The sequence below is a fragment of the Syngnathoides biaculeatus genome, chromosome 6, assembly GCF_019802595.1.
Source record: "Syngnathoides biaculeatus isolate LvHL_M chromosome 6, ASM1980259v1, whole genome shotgun sequence".
NCBI lineage: Eukaryota > Metazoa > Chordata > Actinopteri > Syngnathiformes > Syngnathidae > Syngnathoides > Syngnathoides biaculeatus.
The window spans coordinates 27,790,733-27,812,605 of NC_084645.1; the positions used below are offsets into that span (position 1 = coordinate 27,790,733).

Consider the following 21,873-nt stretch of genomic DNA (forward strand, 5'->3'; position numbering starts at 1 on the left):
CTTACCGAAGGCCTGAGCGTGGAAGCAGAAGGTGACATTGATTCGTAGAGAGAGAGAGTAGAGGTGAAGTTTTGTTAGCGATACTTATACAAACACTCACAGTTCAAATGCGAGTTAACGTAACAATGAAGCCGAAATGTACTCACGCGTCAGACATAGTGACAGCTTTTCTTGTGTCTCCCTCTGTCAGAGGAGAGAATGGAAAATAAACATCTTAAGAACATTTGCTTGACAAAGGGTGACTTTGTCTTGAGGTCAAACTGCGTTGAAACAGCATTTATTAAAATAAGACAATACCTGGTGAAGATAACTGAAAGATGGTTGATATCACACATATTCTATAAATGTCACATAATAGCGTTTTCTTCTTACCTTACACAATACGCGACAGAATTTCTCGCCGGCTGCTTTTTCCCCGAGATGACAAGCGCACAAAGAGGCTAGATATATAGATTCCGGCGCCCTTGTGAGTGGCTCTCCAAAATAGACACGCTGTCCTCACCATTCCTGCGCGGTGTCTTGTACGAGGTGCGAAAATGTCCACCTGTGAGATTTTCTTTTGGGCCTCCTTATGGGGCTGATGGCACAGTGACACATGCTCGGGTTGAAATGAATGAATCATCGCGAAGTTCTTCGATTTGCTATATATACGTTTTAACAAATGACCCCACGGCGAGGGTTGGCGTCGCTGGTGAAGCGTTGGCCTCACAGTTCTGAGGACACGGGTTCAATCCCGGACGCGCCTCTGTGGAGCTTGTATGTTCTCCCTGTGTCTGCGTGGGTTTTCTCCAGACACTCCGGTTTCCTCCCAGATCCCAAAAACATGCAACATTAATTGGACACTCTAAATTGCCCCGAGGTGTGATTGTGAGTGCAGGTGTTTGTCTCGAAGTGCCCTGTGATTGGCTGGCAACCAGTTCAGGGTGTACCCTGCCTCCTGCCCGTTGACAGCTGGGATAGGCTCCAGCACTCCCCGCGACCATTGTGAGGATAATCGGCTAAGAAAATGGATGGATGATAATAAAACTAGGGTAAAGTCAAACTGCTCACGATTTGAAGACACCTGCTGCGTTGAGGAAAAAGAAATGCATTTGCATAGCAATGCTGACACCTCGTGGCGTTTCCTAGGTACTGCTGGAATGACTACAATCTCATGATAGTTCCCATAGATAGATGATAAATCCCCACTTTTGAGCAGGTTTTTCTTCCCTGGGGGGGGAAAAAATGGAAGGCAATTTATGGCAATTATAATTAGTATCAATTATTCTCAAATTTTGCCCCAATCACTCCCATATAGAGTGGCCACATTTTACAGGACATATTTTACTTTTCATGCACACTACTTTTTTTGTTTTTGTTTTACATATATGACATCCATATAGGGGATTCCCACTATTTGTGGGGGATAGAGTCCGAACCTGACCCCGAATAGGTAATTGTAACTGTAACTTTGCATAGTTTGCTCATGAGCCCTGCGCATCAATATAGGACAATACAGTAAAAGCTGGACCTAACAATTCATCCATCCATGTTCTTTGGCGCTTATCCTTACAAGGGTCGCGGGGAATGCTCGAGCCTATCCCTTCTGTCAACGGGCAGGGGGCGGGCGACACCCTAAACCGGTTGCCAGTCGATCGCAGGGCACATCGAGACAAACAGCCGCACTCACAATCACACCTGGGGGGCAATTTAGAGCGTCTAATTAATGTTGCATGTTTTTTTTGGGATGTGGGAGGAAACGGGAGTGCCTGGAGGAAACCCACGCAGGCACGTGGGAGAACATGCAAACTCCACACAGGCGAGGCCGGGATCGAACCCGGGTCCTCAGAACTGTGAGGCCAACGCTTTACCAGTTGAGCCCATCGTGCCACCCCAAATTAAACATATTACACATAAAAGTCAAATCAAAATTGTGCCTAAATAAACCAAAACAAGCACTTTTTGAAAATTAAATGCAAAAAATTAGTTTAAGGATTATGTACAATTGAAGTGAATTTAGGCACTGTCCCTCTCAAATATAGATCTCAATAAGAGCTAAAAAAGAAAAAAAAATGCGTACATCGAGACAAACAGCAGCACTCACAATCACACCTCGGGGCAATTTAGAGCGTCTTATTAATGTTGCTTTTTTTGGGGGGGGGGGTTGTGGGAGGAAACGGGAGTGCCCGGAGGAAACCCACGCAGGTTTTGTGTGCTTTCAGTATATTTAAGTCCATGCTGCCATCACGAGGCTGCAGTCAAGAACTACACCACAGTCGTACCCGCCATCTTTTAAGAGTCAAAGCAAGACTGAACACATCTTAAAGAACAAGGGCAGGTGCCAATCAGTGGTTGACGGTTAGTAAACTGACCCCGGATCAGTATGTGTCATTATTTGCTTAGTTGTATGTTTTTTGTTTTTTTTTTTTGTATCACATTGTAGTCAAATATGCACAGTTAGTTGACTTTGACTGTGCCACCATATTAAAAAAAAAAAAAAGCAGTAGCAGACTACTTTAAACAAGAATAGTAGAGTATGGGCTTGGAGTATGTCGGATGTATAAGTGAACCTCCACACACACTTTAACCTTCACCAGCATGACTTGACGAGGATCTACTTTTAGTATCTGTGAAGTTTTTTTTTTTTTTTTTTTTTTTTTTTTTTACAGGATGTAAATATAACGATATTGTAATCCAATTTTAAAGCAGCATTAGTTCCATGCTTAAAAATCCTTTCCGGGGAGGGGTTGCCAATTTGCAACAGGTTTAATATAATTGAAAATTTTTGTTTCAATTTCTGTTTCATGTTCTGAAAGGATCGGATTTTTCTCTCTGCAAAATTTTATTTGGTCCAGAGAGGGTTAAACTGTTGACAACATGAAATCTTTTTTCAGTACAAACAATATCTTTAAAGTTTTAAGTTAAAATAAAAAAGAAAAGAAATCGTTAAGGTTTTGAAATTTGGTTTGTCACTGTTTGATAATGATAAATTAAACTGAAGTGCAATAAAACGTCTCAAAAGGTAGTTTTTAGTGAAATTTTGATGTTTTTGTCAGGTGTTAGTAAAATGTAAATAAAAGATATTTTACAATAAAGTAAAACTACACCGAATGGCAGGCATGCCAAATAAATACTCAATTTCGCCTCGAAAAATCTATGTCTTGCCATCATTTTAAAGTAGTTACAAATTTATCCATTAGAAGTTATCCACAAATACGTCTCTCATTCAAATGAAATTGATGCTTTTGGATAAAATTCTATAAAATAGCAAATAGCTTGATAGGATTAATCAGCTTTCCTTGTAAAAATCTACAATTTGTTGATTGATTCTGTACAAATTATTGCATTCTATATTTTGAACATCAAACATGAGTTTCAATATGTTGATGATACCTTTTTTTTTATTGTCATCGTCACATCGTTTCCAGGCATCTCGACACTGTAAGACGGCATTACCGTTGAGCTGTGGTGCTCGGACACACAGAGATTGACCAAGTGATTTTCCGACTTCTGTCATTTTGAATCTACTGGCCGGCGTTAAAAAGCTTCATTCTTCCCTCCATACCAGACATGGCCTCCACATTCTTACGCCAGTCGGTCACTTCCTCCTTCTGTTCACGAGAGGAAAATCCTCAAATCAACCAATTGGTGTCCTAATTTGACGTCAACGGAGCGCCGAAATGGAACCAAAATCTAATCTTACCTTTTCCTCTTCCTTCTTGACGGTCTTGAGGTTGGCCTTAAAGTCCACAGACTCCTTGACCTTGGCGCCCAGCAGAGCTCCCAACATGGCGTCGGCCGAAATCTTGACCCTTTTAAGAGCGGGTCGCTTCATTTTACCCTTCAGCTCAATAATCTTGGCGGTCAGATTCTCCAGCTGAAGGAAATCACCGGAAAATGGTCGACTAAATTCTTAAATTATGGCCACGCCTTTAGATGAATTTCCATACCTCTGTGTTATTCTTGGTAACCTTGGAGTTGATGTCGTAGCGCTCTTCGTCGACCACGTCGATTTTATGGTGCAGTTCTTTGCACAGAGCCTACGAGAGAGGCAAGGACCTTTAGAGGTTGCAAAAAAAAAAAAAGAAATACGTAGCCCAGTGGCCATGTTCACTGGTTCTCATGCATTCTAAAAAAAGTTGTAAACTGTCTCATAGAAATTTGTCATCTAAAACCACTGCAGCTAAAACTATTCTGGACATAAAAAAAGAAAAATCACAAATGGAAAGCAAGTCAATTAAACATAACAGCTGGTAAAGCGTGAGCCTCACAGTTCTGAGGACCCGGGTTCAATCCTGGCCCCGCCTGTGTGGAGTTTGCGTGTTCTCCCCGTGCCTACGTGGGTTTTCTCTGGGCACTCCGGTTTCCTCCCACGTCCCAAAAACATGCAACATTAATTGGACACTCTCAATTGCCCCTAAGTGTGTTGTCTGTCTATATGTGCCCTGCAATTGCCTGGCAACCCGTTCAGGGTGTACCCCGCCTCTTACCCAATGTTAGCTAGGATGGGCTCTAGCACTCCTGCGACCCTTGTGAGGATATGCGGCTGAGAAAATGGATGGATGGATAAACAACACAATTAAAAGTCCAAATGAAGCTCCTCCGGAGCTTAAAAACTGTGTAGCGAATCATTAATTCACGCGGCAAAACAGTAACGTTTAAAAAAAAATGTAAAAATGTTGTCGATGTGGGATCAGTATTTGTCAAACTGGAAGTCACATACATTTATACACGTTACCAATTGAACCATCCATTCATCCATTTTCTTTGCTGCTTATCCTCACGAGGGTTGCGGGGAGTGGCGGAGCCTATCCCACCTATCATCGGGCAGGAGGCAGGGAACACCCTGAACTGGTTGCCAGCCAATCGCAGGGCACATAGACACAAACAACCCCACTCATAATCACACCTAGGGGCAATTTAGAGTGTCCAATTAATGTTTCATGTTTTTGGGGATGTGGGAGGAAACCAGAGTTCCCGGAGAAAACCCACGCAGGCACGGGGGAGGACATGCAAACTCCACACAGGCGGGGTCGTGATCGAACCCTGGTCCTCAGAACTGTGAGGCCAATGCTTTCCAAGTACTTCACTGTGCCGCTAGTGGATGCAAATAACTAATAAATTGATATAAAGTAACAATAAATAAATATATACACTGTAATAGTAGCAGATAAGATCTGTAACACCATCCCTGCCTCTCCTAAAAAGTGAGTGATGAGAAGTTGAAACGAAAAATGCAACCCTTGAAAAAAATGGATTGAAGGACAACGTTGTAAGGTGTCGGTGTATGATATGAAATTCAATATGCGCAGCATACATGACAAGAGCAGCAGCTATGAACATGGCGTGCGCTTGGCAGAGGCGTGCGGAACATTCAGAACAGCACGCCGTTAGAGCCCAAACGTAATGGACTGGCGAGACACCGCACGCACGTACCTGAAGGTCCTGCGCTGACAGCCCAGACAGCTGCAGCGGAGGAACTCGCGTGCTCAAAGTGCTTTCTCTCTCCTGGCGTTTATCTTCATTCTCCTTTTCCAACATGACAGTTGCCACCTTCAGCAGCTTGGTCTGAATCGGAAACGAAACGAAATCGCTCATTAGCATGTTTGTGAGCGATTGCAGTGAGTCGTCGTTGCTCAAAGGCACCACAAGGGAAAAAAAAAAGTCATACCTTCAAGGTCAGCCTGCGAGATGCAGAAATCTTGGATTTTCTCTGCGCAGAAATTCAAATAGTGCATAAAATGCCACATAATTTTCATTTGAAACAGTTAACATGCACAAAAAGAATATCTTACCGGTCTTTGGTGGAGATTGAAGAGCAAATGAAAACCAAGTTAGAATTGAAACAAGTCATTACAAACACAAATGTTCATGTAGCGGGGCAAAAAAGAGTGATGTCTTACGCCTCTGACATGTTGGAAGTCTTCTTGCTGTGAAAAATCAAATTATTTGGATTCAAAAAGACATGCAGATGATATGACTCTTTTGATTCCAGGAATCAAAGCCAATGACAGATTCCTGCTCGCTGGCCTCAGCTGCTTATTTCAATAAATTCTTAACCCAAAGCATTAATTGCACAAATCGGTGAATCATCAAAAATCTAATTAGTACCCAAAGAATTCCGGCCTGTGTACAGTCATCCAGGTAATTTGCAAAGGTCAAATATTAGCAACTGGATTTTTCTTGTTTGTTTAAATTATTTTTTCATGTTTTCCAAAAAAACTCAACTCTGACTCAGCCAACAAGACTATTGAAAAGTAGTCTCACTATTCCCATTTGAATAGCTGGATGGCATCGATTAAAGTGTGACCTTACGTCTAATATTTTTTGCACTTATTCAAAACAATCCAACATGCGTCAGTCGTAATAAGTTGCACAAGCTGCGAGGACGATGAAGAAAACTTCTCATACCTTTCTCTGCGCGTACAAATGAAGCTGTGCAGCGTCCGTCTCGGAGTGACGGGAGGAGCCTCGGGTCACATTCAAGAACTTCTCGTCGGGTCTGTGAGTGGCCAACTAAAATAGAACTCTTGTGCCGGGACCGCAAGCAAATCAGGATGCTAGGTCACCCGTTATTCATGCCTCTTCCACTCGGAGTTAAATCCCGAAGGTAGGAGACGAAATACTCGACCAGACAAGAAATACAAAAGAAACGAAGCAGAAAAGTGGCTGTAATATTTTTAATCATTCTTGTCCAAACTGGTAAAAAGCACAGCCAGTTGTCCGATAAAAATAATGCCCCATGCCTGCAAAAAAAAATTGTCTGTGTTTTTTAAAGAAGAAAAATAGCACTGTATTATATTGTACTTCATAAAAGCATATAGTAATATATTGATTAAATAATAGAACTTGGAAGAATTCAGGAATTTGCACATCATGGTTAATTTGACTTGGCCACCTGGGTCATATAGAGGTCGTGCACGTGACGGTCACCATTTTCACGGCGCCATATTGCCGGTCAAAAAGAGCTGCTCGACAGTGTGGGGGAGATTGAACAGGAGGAGAATATGCACAATGCCGGAGACTTGTTGTGCTGTTGGTTGTTACAACAGACGAGACAGATATTCAAAGAGGTCATTCTACGGAATACCATCTGAAAAGACGAGAAAAGATCGATGGATTTCGGCAATGAAACGTGATGGATGGTGCCCAACCAAAATACACACACGCATGTGTAGCGATCGCTTCATTTCAGGTAGAAATTATTCTTCTTAATCTCAAATTCCCAAGAAGTATTTATAATGCCAAATTGGCTCATTTTAGAACAATTCGTTAAAAAAAAAAAAAGTCATCGCCAATGTACACGGAAGCGTGTTGCGGCCACATGTTAATCTTAGGTAAACCTCTCCCCGACAGACTTTTTATTTTTGTTGTGTTTAATATGTATTGTTCTCAAATCCAATGAGTCCAATGCGTATTTAAAAAAAGAAAATAAACCGTCGGTCACACAGAGGTCTACGTAGTTGAACGTGTGGCCGCAACACGCTTCCGTATACGGGGGGTGAAGCCTATCCCAGCGGTTTATTTTTTTTTTTTTAATATGCATTGGACTCATTGGAGAACAATGCATATTTAAAAAAATAAAAACTCTGTCACGGAGAGATTTACCGAAGTTTAAGTTTAGCCGCAACGCACTTTGTGTACGAGGAGCTGACTCAGTCTTTTTTTTTCTTTCCCCAATCATAGTTAATGAAAGCGAGCTTGTGTAAAACCAGACCTGTTGTTCTGTTGGTTGTTCCAACAGACGAGACATCATTTTATGGAATACTAGCTGAAAAGACCAGAAAATATTGATGGATTTTGGCAATTAAACGTGATAGATGGTGCCCAACGAAATACACACGCCTGTGTAACGATCATTTCAAGTAGGAATTATTCTTCTCAATCTCAAATAACCAAGAAGTATTTATGATGCCAAATTGACTCATTTGAGAACAATGCGTATTTAAAAAACAAAAAAACGTCAGTCACAGAGAGGTGTACGGAGGCGTGTGTGTGTGGCCGCAATACGCTTCTGTGTACGGAGGAGACGACTCTCTGTCCTAAAATATTTTTCACAATCATAGTTAATGAATGCAAGTTTGTGTAAAACCAGGGGTCATTTATTTAAATATTGGTATCTGTATTGAAAAAATGAGCAGTGTATAGAAATGTGATGGATGGTGCCCAACGAAATACACATGCCTGTGTAGCGATCATTTCAGGTAGGAATTATTCTTTTCAATCTCAAATTATCAAAAAGTATTCATAACGTCAAATTGACTCATTTGAGAACAATGCGTATTTAAAAAAAAAAAACATCTCTCTGTCTATGGAGGTAAGAAGAGAACAGATCCAGCAATGAACTATTTGTATGCGTCCAGACTTTTCTACGCTTTCAAACTCTTCTGTGTAAATTCCAATGACTTACTCACCAGATGCATGTGTGGATCCAGTTGTCCAAGACAAGCAGAAGCGAATTAACACTCCAATTTCTTATCGCCGAAAACATCGACTTCGGTATTAAATATGGGTCCTCTACGGCAAGTGTCTCTCATTTTTCCACGTACCTTCGTTTATTATCACCTTCTAAATGTTTAACGGTATGGGACAAAACACTGAGCGTCGTGCTATAAGACGTATTTTCGTGCCGTCTCCAACTGACTTCGCATTCAAGAATGCTTTGTTAGACTGTCAATATGATCAGTCACGTGACTTCGGTGACATAGGTGCACGAACTCAATTCTAACATATCTCTCCGCTATACTGGACTTGCGCATGCAGTACCACAGTTCCTCTCTTGGTACTCTGTCATAGGCTTTCTGCAGATCCACAAAGACACAATGTAGCTCCTTCTGACCTTCTCTGTACTTTTCCACTTGCATCCTCAAGGCAAATAATGCATCTGTGGTACTCTTTCTAGGCATGAAACCATACTGTTGCTCGCAGATACTAACTTCTGTCCTGAGTCGAGCCTCCACTACCCTTTCCCATAACTTATAAGTATTCAGTCCATCTATTCAGCACACTACTGGCACCAGTCAAGACATTTCCGTCTCTATCCTTAATCACCCTTACCTGCTGCACATCCTTTCCATCTCTAACCCTCTGTCTGGCCAACCTTTAGAGATCTTTTTCTCCTTTCATGTCCAACCTGGTGTACATGTCCTCATGTGCCTCTTGTTTACCTTTTCCCACCTCTACCTTTGTTTATTATCAAAATGTTTAACGGTATCGGACAAAACTCTGGGTGTCGGGCTACAAGACATACAGTGAAGAAAATAAGTATTTGGACACCGGTCACTTCTTCCCGCTGGAGCCCACACGCATACGTAGTTAGATGCTGTCGTGTAGATTTTGTCTACAAATAATTGCGTTTGAACGTTACCTTTTCGTCCTCTTTCTTCACTGTCTTTAGGTTGACCTTGAACTTGTACCATGGCCAAGACCAAAGAGCTGTCCAAAGACACCGGAGACAAAATTGTACAACTCCACATGGCTGTAAAGGGCTACAGAGAAATTGCCAAGCATCTTGGTGAAAAAGCTCCACTGTTGGAGCAATTATTAGATAATGGAAAAAGGGGCAATCTCAATCGGAGTGGAGCTCCATGCAAGATACCACCTCGTGGGGTCTCAATGATCCTTGAAAAAAAATCAGCCCAGGACTAACTTACTCTGTAAGAAGCATATCAAGGTTCTGCTGTGGCCTAGCCAGTCTCCAGACCTAAACCCAATAGAAAATCTTTGGAGGGAGCTGAAACTCCGTGTTGCTCAGCGATAGCCCAGAAACCTGTCTGATCTAGAGAAGATCCGTGTGGAGGAGTGGGCCGAAATCCCTCCTGCAGTGTGTGAAAACCTGGTGAAAAACTACATGAAATGTGTGACCTCTGTAATTGCAAACAAATGCTACTGTACCAAATAATAACCTTGGATTTCTCAGATGTTCAAATACTTATTTATAGCTGTATGACACAAATAAATGATTTCAAAAATTCATACGTTGTGATTTCTGGATTTTTCTTTTTAGATTATATCTCTCACGGTGGACATGCATCGACGATGAAAATTTCAGACCCCTCCATGATTTCTAAGTGGAAGAACTTGCAATATAGCTGGGTGTTGAAATATTTTTTATCTTCACCGTATTTTCGTTTCGTCTCAACGGACTTAGCATTGAACAACGCTTTGTTTGATGACGTAGGTGCACGAGCTCTATAATACAGTCATGCTGATGCAAACGAAGAAGAGTTCCACAACGACTGTGAGCAACTCATAAACTGCAGTATTTGTTGTCATTTGATTGATATGATTGTAGAAATTCTTAAATTATATTGTAATTATATGTGTTACAGGGGTGTTTGTGTTAAAATATCCGTTACTTGACTACATTTTTCATTTAACTGACATGCAACACATTTTAATTGAATCCAAATTTCAGTGCATTTTTTTTTTTTTTTTTACATTTTCAGTATTTTAGTACAGTGTTTATGTTGAAACTGTTCATAATATTACAATGACTTACTATGATACAAAATCTTTACCGGCATAAACCCTTGGTTAACACTTGGGCCTACTATGCAATTGCATTTTAATCTTAGTACTATAATGACGGTACTTTGTCTAAAACGTTTGCAAAGCAGTTAAAGTAATTCATGGAAACTGACTCACAAGCTATGATGCCGAGTTTGGTTATTGCCCGGAGTTGAAAAGCTTCTTCCTGCCCTCCATGCCAGACATGGCCTCCACATTCTTACGCCAGTCGGTCACTTCTTCCCGCTGGAGCCCACACGCATACGTAGTTAGACGCTGTCGTGTAGATTTTGTCTACAAATAATTGCGTTTGAACGTTACCTTTTCGTCCTCTTTCTTCACTGTCTTTAGGTTGACCTTGAAATCTTGTTTCATGAGTTTGGAGGGGTCCGAGTAAGCGCCAAACACGTCCTCTGTAGTTTTCTTCACCCTCTTCAAGCTGGGCCGCTTGACCCCCTTCAGCTCGACAATCTTCTGTCTCAGTAACGCAATCTGCGGCGAACGACACAAGTGATTGCGTCACTTACTTGTATTCTTTTTGCTATGTCAAGTTTCATCGCATGCATATTAATTTTTTTTGGGGGGGGCAGTTCGTTCATTGTAATATGCGTTTTCGGGGCGGGGTTTGGAATGTACCTAAGAATTGCAGAAAAATAAGTCACTGAAACTTATGGTTTATCGTAGTTATGAACGTCTACATATTCATGTTTTGACACGCACAAAATCATACATCCATCCATTTTCTTTGCCGCTTATCCTGACGAGGGTCGTGGGAATGCTGGAGCCTATCCCAGCTGTCAACGGGCAGGAGGCGGGGTACACCCTGAACTGGTCGCCAGCCAATCGCAGGGCACATAGAGACAAACAGGCGGACTCACCATCACACCTAGTGGCAATTTAGAGTGTCCAATTAATGTTGCATGTTTTTGGGATGTGGGAGAAAAGCACGCAGGGACGGGGAGAACATGGAAACTCCACACAGGCGGGTTCGGGATTGAACCCAAGACCTCAGAACTGTGAGGCCTACTCTTTCCAGCTAATACACCTTGCCGCATTAAAAATCATATAGTATTTGAATTATTTGTATTGTTTTACCTAGACTTGGTATTCCCTTATTCACTCGTGGGATGTGATGCGACTAAGTCCGGAAAATGCAATCCCCCAAATGTTAGCGCGTTTGCAATGTGCCTTTCTAAGCTTAGCCGGAGACGAGAGGCATCTAACTAAGTGGGTCACACAATAGTGTGAATTTGTACGGAGGGGCCCACCTGCTGCTTTTAAATTAGCTGCGTGGGGAAACTGCCCATTTGTGTGGGGTGGTCCTTTTTTATGACGCACCTGGCTACCATAAATACTCTTGGGTTATAAATGGACTTAACCCTTAGAGCTTTTCTTTTGGATCGTTTAGCCTTGATTTAGATTAATAGTATAGCCTATGATACAGTGAAGAAAATTAACATTTGAACACCCTGCTATATTGCAAGTTTTCCCACTTAGAAATCATTTTCATTGGAGGTGCATGTCCACTGTGAGAGAGATAATCCAAAAAGAAAAATCCAGAAATCACAATGCATGATTTATTCCCGATTTATATGTGTGATACAGCTGCAAGTAAGTATTTGAATACCTGAGAAAACCAATGTTAATATTTGGTACAGTAGCCTTTGTTTGCAATTACAGAGGTCAAACGTTTCCTGTAGTTCTTCAAGAGGTTTGCACACACTCCAGGAGGGATTTTGGCCCACTCCTTCTCTTCTCTAGATCAGACAGGTTTCTGGGCTGCCGCTGAGAAACATGGAGTTTCAGCTCCCCCCAAAGATTTTCTATTTGGTTTAGGTGTGGGGACTGGCTGGGGCACACCAGAACCTTGATATAGTTCTTTTCAGAGCCACTCCTTGGTTTTAATGGCTGTGTGCTTCGGGTCATTGTCATGTTGAAAGACCCAGCCACGACCCATCTTCAATGCTCTAACTGAGGGAAAGAGGTTGTTCTGCAAAATCTCACAATACATGGCCATGGTCATCATCTCCTTAACACAGTCCAGTCCTGTCCCATGCGAAGAAAAACACCCCCAAAGCAGGATGCTACCACCCCCATGCTTCACAGTAGGGATGGTGTTTTTGGGATGCAACTCATCATCCGTCTTCCTCCAAACACGGTTAGTGTAATCATGACCAAAAAGTTCAATTTAGGTCTCATATGACCACAAAACTTTCTCCCATGACTCCTCTGTATCATCCAAATTGGCCGTGGCAAACTTAAGACGGGCCTTGACGTGTGCTGGTTTAAGCAAGGGAACCTTCTGAGTTCAAACCATGACGTCTTAGTGTATTACCAACAGTCACCTTGGAAACGGTGGTCCCAGCTCTTTTCAGGTCATTGACCAAGTCCTGTCGTGTAGTCCTGGGCTGATTCCTCACCTTTCTAAGGATCATTGAGACCCCACGAGATGATATCTCGCATGGGGTTCCACTCCGATTGAGATTGACCGTCATGTTTAGCTTCTTCCATGTTCTAATGATTGCTCCAGCTGGATCAAATAAATAAATCATTTTAAAAAAAAATCATACATTGTGATTTCTGGATTTTACTTTTTAGATTCTCTCTCTCACACTGGACATGTACCTATGATGAAAATTTCAGACCCCTTCCATGATTTCTAAGTGGGAGAACTTGCAATATAGCAGGGTGTTCAAATACTTATTTTCTTCACTGTGTACTATGATATTTTTAAGATGGACATAATGGTGGTACTTGGAAAACTCAGTAGAGGTACAATATTTAAGCCTTTTGACAAATCCTCGGCTCGTTGGTTTGCCACAGATAGTTTGCAGGTATTCTTCCCGCTCAAACATACTTTACCTCATTTTCATTTTTGTCCACCTTCACCGCGACATCATACCGAGCTTCATCGGTGACATCAATCATTCTGTGCAGCTGCCTGCACAGCTCCTGCAAAGGAAGAAGACGTCAGGGATGTGTTGATTCGGGAGGTGGACCTCGTGGTCTTGCTACCTGGAGGTCTTGGGCCGACAGCTCCGAGGTCTTCGGCTGAGGGAAACTTTCACCGATGAATCGTTCCCGCTCCGCTCTTTTCTCTTCACATTCAGTCAAAAGCATGGTGGTGGCCCTCCTCAGCAAGATGGACTTTTAGGTAAGAAGGCAACCCGTGTGTGATTAAGCTCCACCAGTCGCGTGGCATTTTTGGGGAGGAAAATGATATTCACATATTTTCACAGTAGCTGATGGACTCACCTTCAAATGCAGTCGCCGTGTGGCTGAATATTTTGCTTTTCTCTGCGAGGTAAATGACTATGTTTTATGCATCACTTTGGAATGGATTATTGGATGAATGAGCATTAATAACAGCACCACGACACTCACCGGATTCAAACACAATGAACGAAAAAAAAACTTCCAGTTTTTTAGGACAGATGGGCTTTTGTTTCTCTCAACCCAAACCCTGAGCTGTTCCGAAATATGAGAAGCAACGATAACAGTGCCATGGCAGCACTTGATGATCCTAGAACTTATGACGCATCCAATCAGATTCCATGCATTAACCACCATTATCGTCCTCATCTCCCGAGCAGTGGCGGTCCCTAACGTGTGCGATGTGTGCAGCTGCACAGGGTGGCATTTATGATGCCCCCTCCCCAAAGCACCCCCCCCAAAAAAAAAACAGGTGGAGGCACACAGCATGTAATGTGATAACATATATGTATTTTGTATATCGCTGCGCCCCAAAACTCACAGAGTAACGCCCCCGGGAAAGTTAGAAAATAAATATTTCCACACAGCCCTGCAATTGGATGGCAACCAGTTCAAGGTGTACCCCGGCTACTGCCCGTTGACAGCCGGGATAGGCTCCAGCACTCCCGCGACCCTCGTGTGGATAAGCGACAAAGAAAATGGATGGATGGATATTTCCACACACCAGTTTCACTGATCAACCTACAAAATTTTGGTGGGTGTCTCTATCATCACAGGACGTAGGAGAAAGTCTCTTGGACCCACGTCCAAAATTCTACAGGTCTGCCATTTTAGCTGGCTACAGCCATTTTGCTAAATTTCTAGGACAAATTCCTTGTTGAGCCCCTATCAGAAGCAAGGATTCTAGACCAGTGATTCCAAACCAGTTTGTATTGGCATATTAGCCATCAGAGCTAAGCAGGTGTGCTGTGGGAAAGGATCCCAATTTCACGCAATTCATCCCAGAATATTTGATTTACAACTAATGTAGCGACAATGACAGGCACAAAATTTTAAACTTCCTTCCACAAGATGCAACAGAAAGCACTTCATATTAAATTTGTGTTTTGGGAGCATGCCATCTCATCTCTTCTTATTTAAAATACGTGCCTTGGCTCCAAAAAGCTTTGGAAACTAAATGGACCTTTCCGACCTGGCAATCACTCATACACTAACAGCCAATCAGATAGCCGAGTTGTCTTAACCCCTGGTTTGACACGCCCCCTCTCGCCGTATTGTCCCACAAGCAATGCTGGTTGTCGGTAGCGGGCGCGTGGAAAAGTTAATGTTACAAAGAAAATGGTCCTCAGATGCAAAATTCTGATGAAAGATATCCTGCTAGGTTACAAGGGGCCCGCTTGATTCATTTTCCAAAGCCTAAAACACAGTTTACAAAGTGTCTACGATGGATTAAGGCTCGCAGAAGAGCGCACGTACAACGAATGTGGACAATATCAATAAACACAAGGCTGAAGGTAAGTGAGGGAGAAGTATAATCTCTGAGTTTGATTGAATTCTTTTCAGTGCTTTATACATTGCAGGAGAACAACTTTCACTTTGTTAGCATATCACTGACCTGCCCAATGAAGTGTGTAATATTTTAGTGTTAGTGAAATTTAAATGTGCGATGTCATGCAAGAGAAACGTCTATTTGCCTATTTGTATTACATCAGACTTTTAAAACAGAGCATAAGGTTCAATTACAAGCCAAGTCAAATAAAAAAAAAAATACACCCACTCACTTATAAAAACTACAATGATATTACTCGTGATCTTTCCAAGTAAAAAGTACTCAACTTGCTTTACATGCGCAGTACGATTCCACTATTTTATCCTGTTGGGTTTCAATATGAACTTTGTGAGGCGTCATGCTTTTTCGCATCGATCGCCAACATTTCGCAGTAACTCTGACATTGCGTCCTGCTCCGTCCAAAATGTTAATTCTGTGTACATATCCTGGCGTGAAATAGTTGAGACCTCTCTGAAGAACTCTCGTGGAACAAGTCAGACCCATTTGGCAAAAAAAACATACAGCAATATTATCTGAAATACTCAATAGAGAATCGATTTCAAACACGTTCCGTTCAGTCGCCATTTTGTCAGCGTGTGGGACATGGCTAAGGGGGCGGAGCTTATGATAGCCAGTCGGAAAGGTCCACTGTGAAGCGTTTTCGGCTTTGCCGTTTTGATGTGGGCGATTACTCACCGGTCTTTGGTGGAAAATGTGACGGGGAAGCAAACAAAAGAAGTGGCATTAAAAGTCAAACATGAAATAAGGAATGTTGGAAGAAATGTACTCACCCTTCAGACATATTTGCACCAGTAATTTATTATTCCTTTGGAACAAAAAAAAAAAAACAATGTTATATCCATAATTTTGCAACAATTTCTCCCTATTTGTAATTATTATTACTATCAGAAGTGTGTTAATATCCCTTCCATAGCTCGATAATCATTCAGACATGCAGAGTGGCTATATTTGTTCAATGGGTCCCAAACAGCTGCCGTGGCCTTCAATCGTTTTACAGAAGGCAGAATTTCGAAAAGCAGAGATCTTAAAAGTTATTCAAATTATACTCTGCTTTTATCCTCATTTTCCCCGTCTCACTTTATTATTTTTTATTTACAAAGCAGTGACTCGGTGACGACATAATCACAACCACTTCGACAGGTTGGCTGAAGCGGAGACGAACATTCGTGCCAGCGACCTTCGCGGGTTACAAGCGTGGGGTCAAGCACGCCGTTACCGTCGACCTTTGGGTCGAAGGGTCAAATCTCGGGTCACATTTCTTTGTTTAAAGAAGCGTGGCAAGATTATCAGGAAGCTCACCCGCGTGTGAATACCGTCTGCGTTGAGGCATGCGTTAAATCCCAACTGGATTTACTGCGCATGAAGTAAGGCGGATACCCAGACACCGAAAAGGCTGCCAGAGTCCAATAATTTGAATATTTTAGTCGCAGCGTGTTGTTATTCCAACTTACCTTGAAGGTGAAGTCCACCAAATATGGCAGAGATAAGAATCAATCCAGCGCACAAATGATTTATGCGTGAAAAGCCCCATCCCGCCCAGTAAATATACCCTTCCACTCCCACCTCACTATTGGTGCATCACGAAGGAACCATTCTGGATTTGGTCCAGGGGAACAGGGACACATTATTGCATGTTATTGCGCAGCACAAGGGCATACCTTGTCGAGTATGCGCCTGGGTTACATGGCAGCTCAGTCATCCTCTCCGTCCAGATCAGGTGCTCCGAGAATGTTTGGCGTTTGCGTGTTCACGGCTACGGCGGAATAGAACTCGGCGTCGTCGGAACAGGTGACTTTTCAAACACGTCAGAGCAATTCTGTCCGACGGATCGTAACGTTGCATGGAACCCACAAGTACTTGCTACAATCCTATACAAATTCTTGCAAAGGCCAAGCAATTACTTTGGGGTATCCGGTTCGTGACGGTTTAGACAAAGTATTTTCAAGCAAAAACGAGACAGAATTTTTCCCCCAAGTACATTAATGTTATTATAAGCCACTTTAATCTGATGCACAGTTTGAATATTAGAGCTAAACATATATAATAATGCATTTTGGCACACATGATTCACACAGCCATGTACCGACAGTGGCTATAAAAAGTCTACACACCCCTCTTCACATGCCAGGTTTTGGTGATACGAAAAAAATAAGACCAAAATAAATCGACTCCAAAAAAATTTGCACTGTTAATTTGACATATAGCCATGCATCTCAATTTTACCTAATGTAATATTTTTAGAGCGAAAATAAGCTGCCAATTGATGTGAAGTCAGCCCGTAGTTTGAATGTTTTGGAGTCCAGATTAAAAAAAATTAATAATACTCACGCGCGGCACAGTGAAGCAGCTGGTAAAGAGTTGGCGTCACAGTTCTGAAAACCCGGGTTTGATCCCGGCCACCCCTGTGTGGAGTTTCCATGTTCTCTCCGTGCCTGCGTGGGTTTTCTGCGGGTACTCCGATTTCCTCCCACATCCAACATTAATTGGACAGTCCAAATTGCCCCTAGGTGTGTTTGTGCGGATGTTTGTCTCTATGTACCCTGCGATTGGCCGGCAACCAGTTCAGGGTGTACCTCCCCGTTGACAGCTGGGATAGGCTCCATCACTCCCCATGACCCTCGTGAGGATAAGCAGCAAAGCAAATGGATGGATGGATGGTTAATTCTCGTGCTAATGATTGAATAATTTAGAGCATTTTCATTGGAAAGAAAAAACTTGCTCTGTATAGTCTTCCAATAATTTTAGTCAGGTGACTTTTCTTGTGTTTGAATGTTTTTAATCATGTTAAAATCATGTTTTAAAAAACATTGGGTTACCTTATAAATGAAAATGTAAATATAATATTTGACAAACAAGACCAATTAAGGAATATCAAATTGTTATGTTTAATTTTTGTTTCTAATTTTATTCAAGGCGAGACTGATATTTCACCAAGGAGGAGCGTGATGTTTGTTTGGAAGCTGAACATTTTTGTTTTTAAATTTTCACATTTAGAACATGTCTTGTCGGAGCCAACTGACTCCTGATGGTGGCAGTAAAGGGACGTTGGAGTTCTCCAGCGACTGCCCGTCAAAAACATCACCGAAGAAGAAAACGCGGAAGTTGTCGGTACTGCTAAGCAAAAGGGCATTGTAATAAGCCTAAAGTCAACGTTATTTTCTTTTTTTGTCATTTTATTAGACATACTTTTTACAGCGCTTAACAAAGGAAAACCAGGGCGTCTTTGTTCTCTGACAATTTTTTCTTCGTCGACTCACTAAACCTCTCCACTTAGCTTTAGCTTGCTAGCCGCCAACAAGTAGACGGCGAAAGTGATCTGATTTCATTAAATCACAGCAGCGGCGCACTCGACAAGATGTGTAAAGTCCGAATGCTGAGGGCTTTGGTGGCGAGGCGACTAACCCAGGCCGCCGAAGATATATTCGGCCTCTTTGAGAGGACGATAACGGAGTACGAGGAGGAACTGTGTCGCTCCAAAGAGGAGAACGAGCGACAGCGGCTGCTACTGGACGCGTTTCTCAAGCCCAGTAGTGTACAAATACATGTGGAAGGTTTGTACTTGCCGCTTCATTCTCACACGGATTCCCACTTGCCAAAATCATGACTCCAATATAATGTTACATATCTTTATTACCATATTGAAACCATGACAAAAACGTGAAAAGTATAATCAGTAGAACAACAGATGACAAAAACATACCATGGCACCAAAAAAAAATCGTAAACAAAAGCAAGTTATACGCCAACGCTACTTATTTCAGACTGAGTACCAATACAAGCACTTAACACTTACATTTGAGTGCCTACCGAAACTTTAAAATGTCATTTTCGTCTGTTTGTGATCAAAATGTAATATTGCTCAGAAACACACAATTACAAAAAACAAATTGTCATTACTGCTAAATTAATACCCAACTGTGTTTTGCTAATGATCATCCCACAAATTTTGACTTCTATTTAGCCTGTAATATAAGGCATTTCGGTTATAAAATACAACTGTGACAGGACAATGAAATGATATTGTAATCACACCATCACTTACTATTTTTGTTGCTTATTGAAGTTGTAAAACCAAATGATGACTTCACTATGATAGCTGCATGAAGTAGATCAGTGTTGATACTGAAACAATCCCACAGCAAAACACCAAAATGGCTGACAAAAACAGCATCTACAGTGGGGATCACCAACACGGTGCCCGTGGGAAAATGGTAGCCCACGAGGGCAATATAAAGCGCCCTCAAGGTTTGTTCTAAAAATACCATAGGCCACCAATTGTTACTATTATTTGTGCTTTAAATTTTGAATCTAAGTTGCTTACGTGAATTAAAGTTTTAAAATACCTGTAATGTCATTTACTACAATAAATTAAACCAAAACTACATACGTGTAATGAACTGAGTCTGAAATTTGCCGCAAACAGGTCACGTAGCCCTTCATACAATCGGTGCTCACGAAGTAGCCCTCAGCCTCAAAAAGGTTGCTGAGCCCTGAGCTACAGGGTGTCCCAAAAAATATACACACACTTTCAATAATTTGTAAATTCTTTTACATGTTACAAAATTATTCAAATTATAATAAACATCAGGTTTGCAATTATTTAAAGCAGTCACTGTGATTTGACAGGCGCGTATGCCCATCGCACTCGCAAACCTGCACTCGAGCACGAAAAGTCATGCGTGTAAAATTTGTTGCGAGTAGAAATACATAGATATGGAAAGATGTCACTTATTTTGTGTAGTCTTGACCAATGCAATTGCGCACTTGTCGCGCACACGACAACCGATCCAGCGCAGTGAACCACGGCCTGATGTCTTTTTTTTTTTTTTTTAATTTAACACGGAAGCACGTGATCTCTTTGAGCTGGTGCTCAGCCTACTTCAACTTCCTAGTTTACCTGACACCCCCCCCCCTCTCCGCTCTTAATGGGGTACACTCATAAATAAAAACAACACACACCCGTACCTTTATATCTGTGGGCATGACTGACCACACCAGTACATTTTTCAGTTATGAGGGACTGATTTAAAGTGTGTATACATTTTTTTTGGAACACCCTGTATTTTGTATGGTGCTTGTTATCCCCATTGGGGTTGCTGGTGAAAGACGGCGTATACCTTGGACTAGTTTCCAGTCAATCATAAAAGGTTTTTTCCAGCGCCTTTGCAGCCTCACTTACGGACTGACTTGTTCATGGTGTCCCGCAGATGTACCACAGCTGACGGACATGAAAGAAGAAGTGACCCCCGACAGGCGCGAGTGGCGCGGCAGTGCAAAAAACCAAGAAACACTGGATCCCCGCCACATCAAAGAGGAAGAGTTCTGGACCAATCCGGACGGAGAAACTGGGAACAGGCCAGGTGATGAAGTGAGGTCCTCACCATTTTATCGCAGAAAAAGTCAGGAAAACATTGAGTCAGAGTTTCAAACCAGCAGCTTGGCAGCAGAAGTTGCCGAAGACATCAGCAAAGGACCGCAACCGTATAGCCACGGCGATGCATCGGCCGACCGTTTGACGTCTGACTCATCCAGCGAGGCTCTTCATGGTAACCCAGACTCGCAGGATCACGGCAAGAAGTTTCAGTGCTCCGTATGTGGTAAGACGTACATGTCCAGAGGCAGCCTGAACAGGCATATGATGAATCACAGCGGAGAGAGACCTCACAAGTGCTCGGTATGCAGTAAGAAATTCATGCAGCGCTCGGATTTAGTCATGCACTTGCGCAGTCACACCGGAGTGAAGCCTTTCGCCTGCACGCTTTGCTGCTGGAAGTTTGCTAAAAAGAGCAGTCTGGCGTTGCACATGAGGCGACACACGGGCGAGAAGCCTCACCGGTGCTCGGTGTGCGGCAAAAGATTCCGGCACCGCTCCACGCTAGTGGAACACACTCACGTTCACATCCAAGGCAGCGTTTACTCTTGCTCGTTGTGCGGCGCCGGATTCCCCGGGAAACGCAGTTTGGTGGCACACAGGAAAACGCACAGAGGAGAACAGATCCTTTCTTGCTCACTTTGCGGAAAGAAAGTGACAAGCGCCAGTTTTTTGGACTTACACATGCGAATGCATACCAGAGAGAAAATACACCCGTGAAAATGAGACCAACATAGATGATGTCGCCGTCTCAGAAGTACATTTAAGTCAAGGCCTCAACCTTTCTTGTTGATGAGAAACCCGTCATCTGAGTATTGCATTCTTACACTACTCGCAAAAGGTTTGAAAATTTGGGCTTTTAGGATTTAAGGATGAACCTAAATTGCAATTTCACTTTACAGGTGGACTTAATGTAACCTTCCCCAAACTCTTAAATACACTTTTTGATAAAAAAAAAAAAAATAAGCAAAATAACTTGAACAATTCAATGGACCTCCCTCCCAAAAAAAATCTGATTTTTCCAGATGGACAAACTTTATTGGAGACCCATGCACCACTCCATGTAGAAATGCTTTTCTGCAATGTTACAGTGTGGAACTTAAGGATCCCAGTGTGACAGTCTGAGCGCTCCCCCGTGCTGAAAAGTCTCCTTGTGATGAATGCGCATGCATTACTAACAGGGGAACTCTTGGTACTTAGCAGACGCTTACTGGGAAATCTCCCGGTCTCA

General features: G+C 42.3%; 2 protein-coding genes across 7 annotated transcripts; one reads left to right on the plus strand and one right to left on the minus strand.

Annotated features, from left to right (window-relative positions):
- LOC133501942 (troponin I, cardiac muscle-like) lies at nucleotides 1-17,733 on the minus strand. Of its 6 annotated transcripts, none has more exons than XR_009795320.1 (8): nucleotides 5,775-11,142; nucleotides 5,651-5,692; nucleotides 5,416-5,547; nucleotides 3,930-4,019; nucleotides 3,683-3,856; nucleotides 3,373-3,590; nucleotides 373-577; nucleotides 165-183 (listed from the first exon to the last, which is right to left on the minus strand). XR_009795320.1 is itself a non-coding variant. In XM_061822154.1 (6 exons), exons 3-6 carry the CDS (start codon nucleotides 5,518-5,520, stop codon nucleotides 3,504-3,506), a joined length of 456 nt encoding a protein of 151 aa, XP_061678138.1. In that variant the 5' UTR covers nucleotides 5,521-5,547; nucleotides 5,651-5,692; nucleotides 5,775-11,142; the 3' UTR covers nucleotides 3,335-3,503. The 6 variants fall into 6 exon arrangements, 1 of the variants encoding a protein (XP_061678138.1); XR_009795323.1 differs by lacking the exons at nucleotides 165-183; nucleotides 373-577; nucleotides 3,373-3,590; ... (1 more) ...; nucleotides 3,930-4,019; nucleotides 5,416-5,547 and adding exons at nucleotides 13,351-13,440; nucleotides 13,504-13,635; nucleotides 13,744-13,785; nucleotides 16,042-16,076; nucleotides 17,600-17,733 and having other exon boundaries at nucleotides 5,775-10,734; nucleotides 10,810-10,980; XR_009795319.1 differs by having other exon boundaries at nucleotides 1-577.
- Nucleotides 17,734-18,626: 893 nt separating this feature from the next.
- LOC133501940 (zinc finger protein 586-like) lies at nucleotides 18,627-21,829 on the plus strand. Its single transcript, XM_061822150.1, has 2 exons — nucleotides 18,627-18,822; nucleotides 20,479-21,829. The coding sequence occupies exons 1-2, from the start codon at nucleotides 18,627-18,629 to the stop codon at nucleotides 21,360-21,362; spliced, it is 1,080 nt and encodes a 359-aa protein (XP_061678134.1). The 3' UTR covers nucleotides 21,363-21,829.
- Nucleotides 21,830-21,873: the final 44 nt, after the last annotated feature.

Bases quoted from the DNA above. Each gene is read 5' to 3' on its own strand.
- LOC133501942 (XM_061822154.1), bottom strand. From the start codon at position 5,520: ATGTTGGAAAAGGAGAATGAAGATAAACGCCAGGAGAGAGAAAGCACT. The intron at 4,020-5,415 runs GTACGTGCGTGC...CCTCTCTCGTAG, and splicing joins TGTCAGCGCAGGACCTTCAG to GCTCTGTGCAAAGAACTGCA. The intron at 3,591-3,682 runs GTAAGATTAGAT...TCTCGTGAACAG, and splicing joins TCAAGAAGGAAGAGGAAAAG to AAGGAGGAAGTGACCGACTG.
- LOC133501940 (XM_061822150.1), top strand. From the start codon at position 18,627: ATGTGTAAAGTCCGAATGCTGAGGGCTTTGGTGGCGAGGCGACTAACC. The intron at 18,823-20,478 runs GTTTGTACTTGC...GGTGTCCCGCAG, and splicing joins TGTACAAATACATGTGGAAG to ATGTACCACAGCTGACGGAC.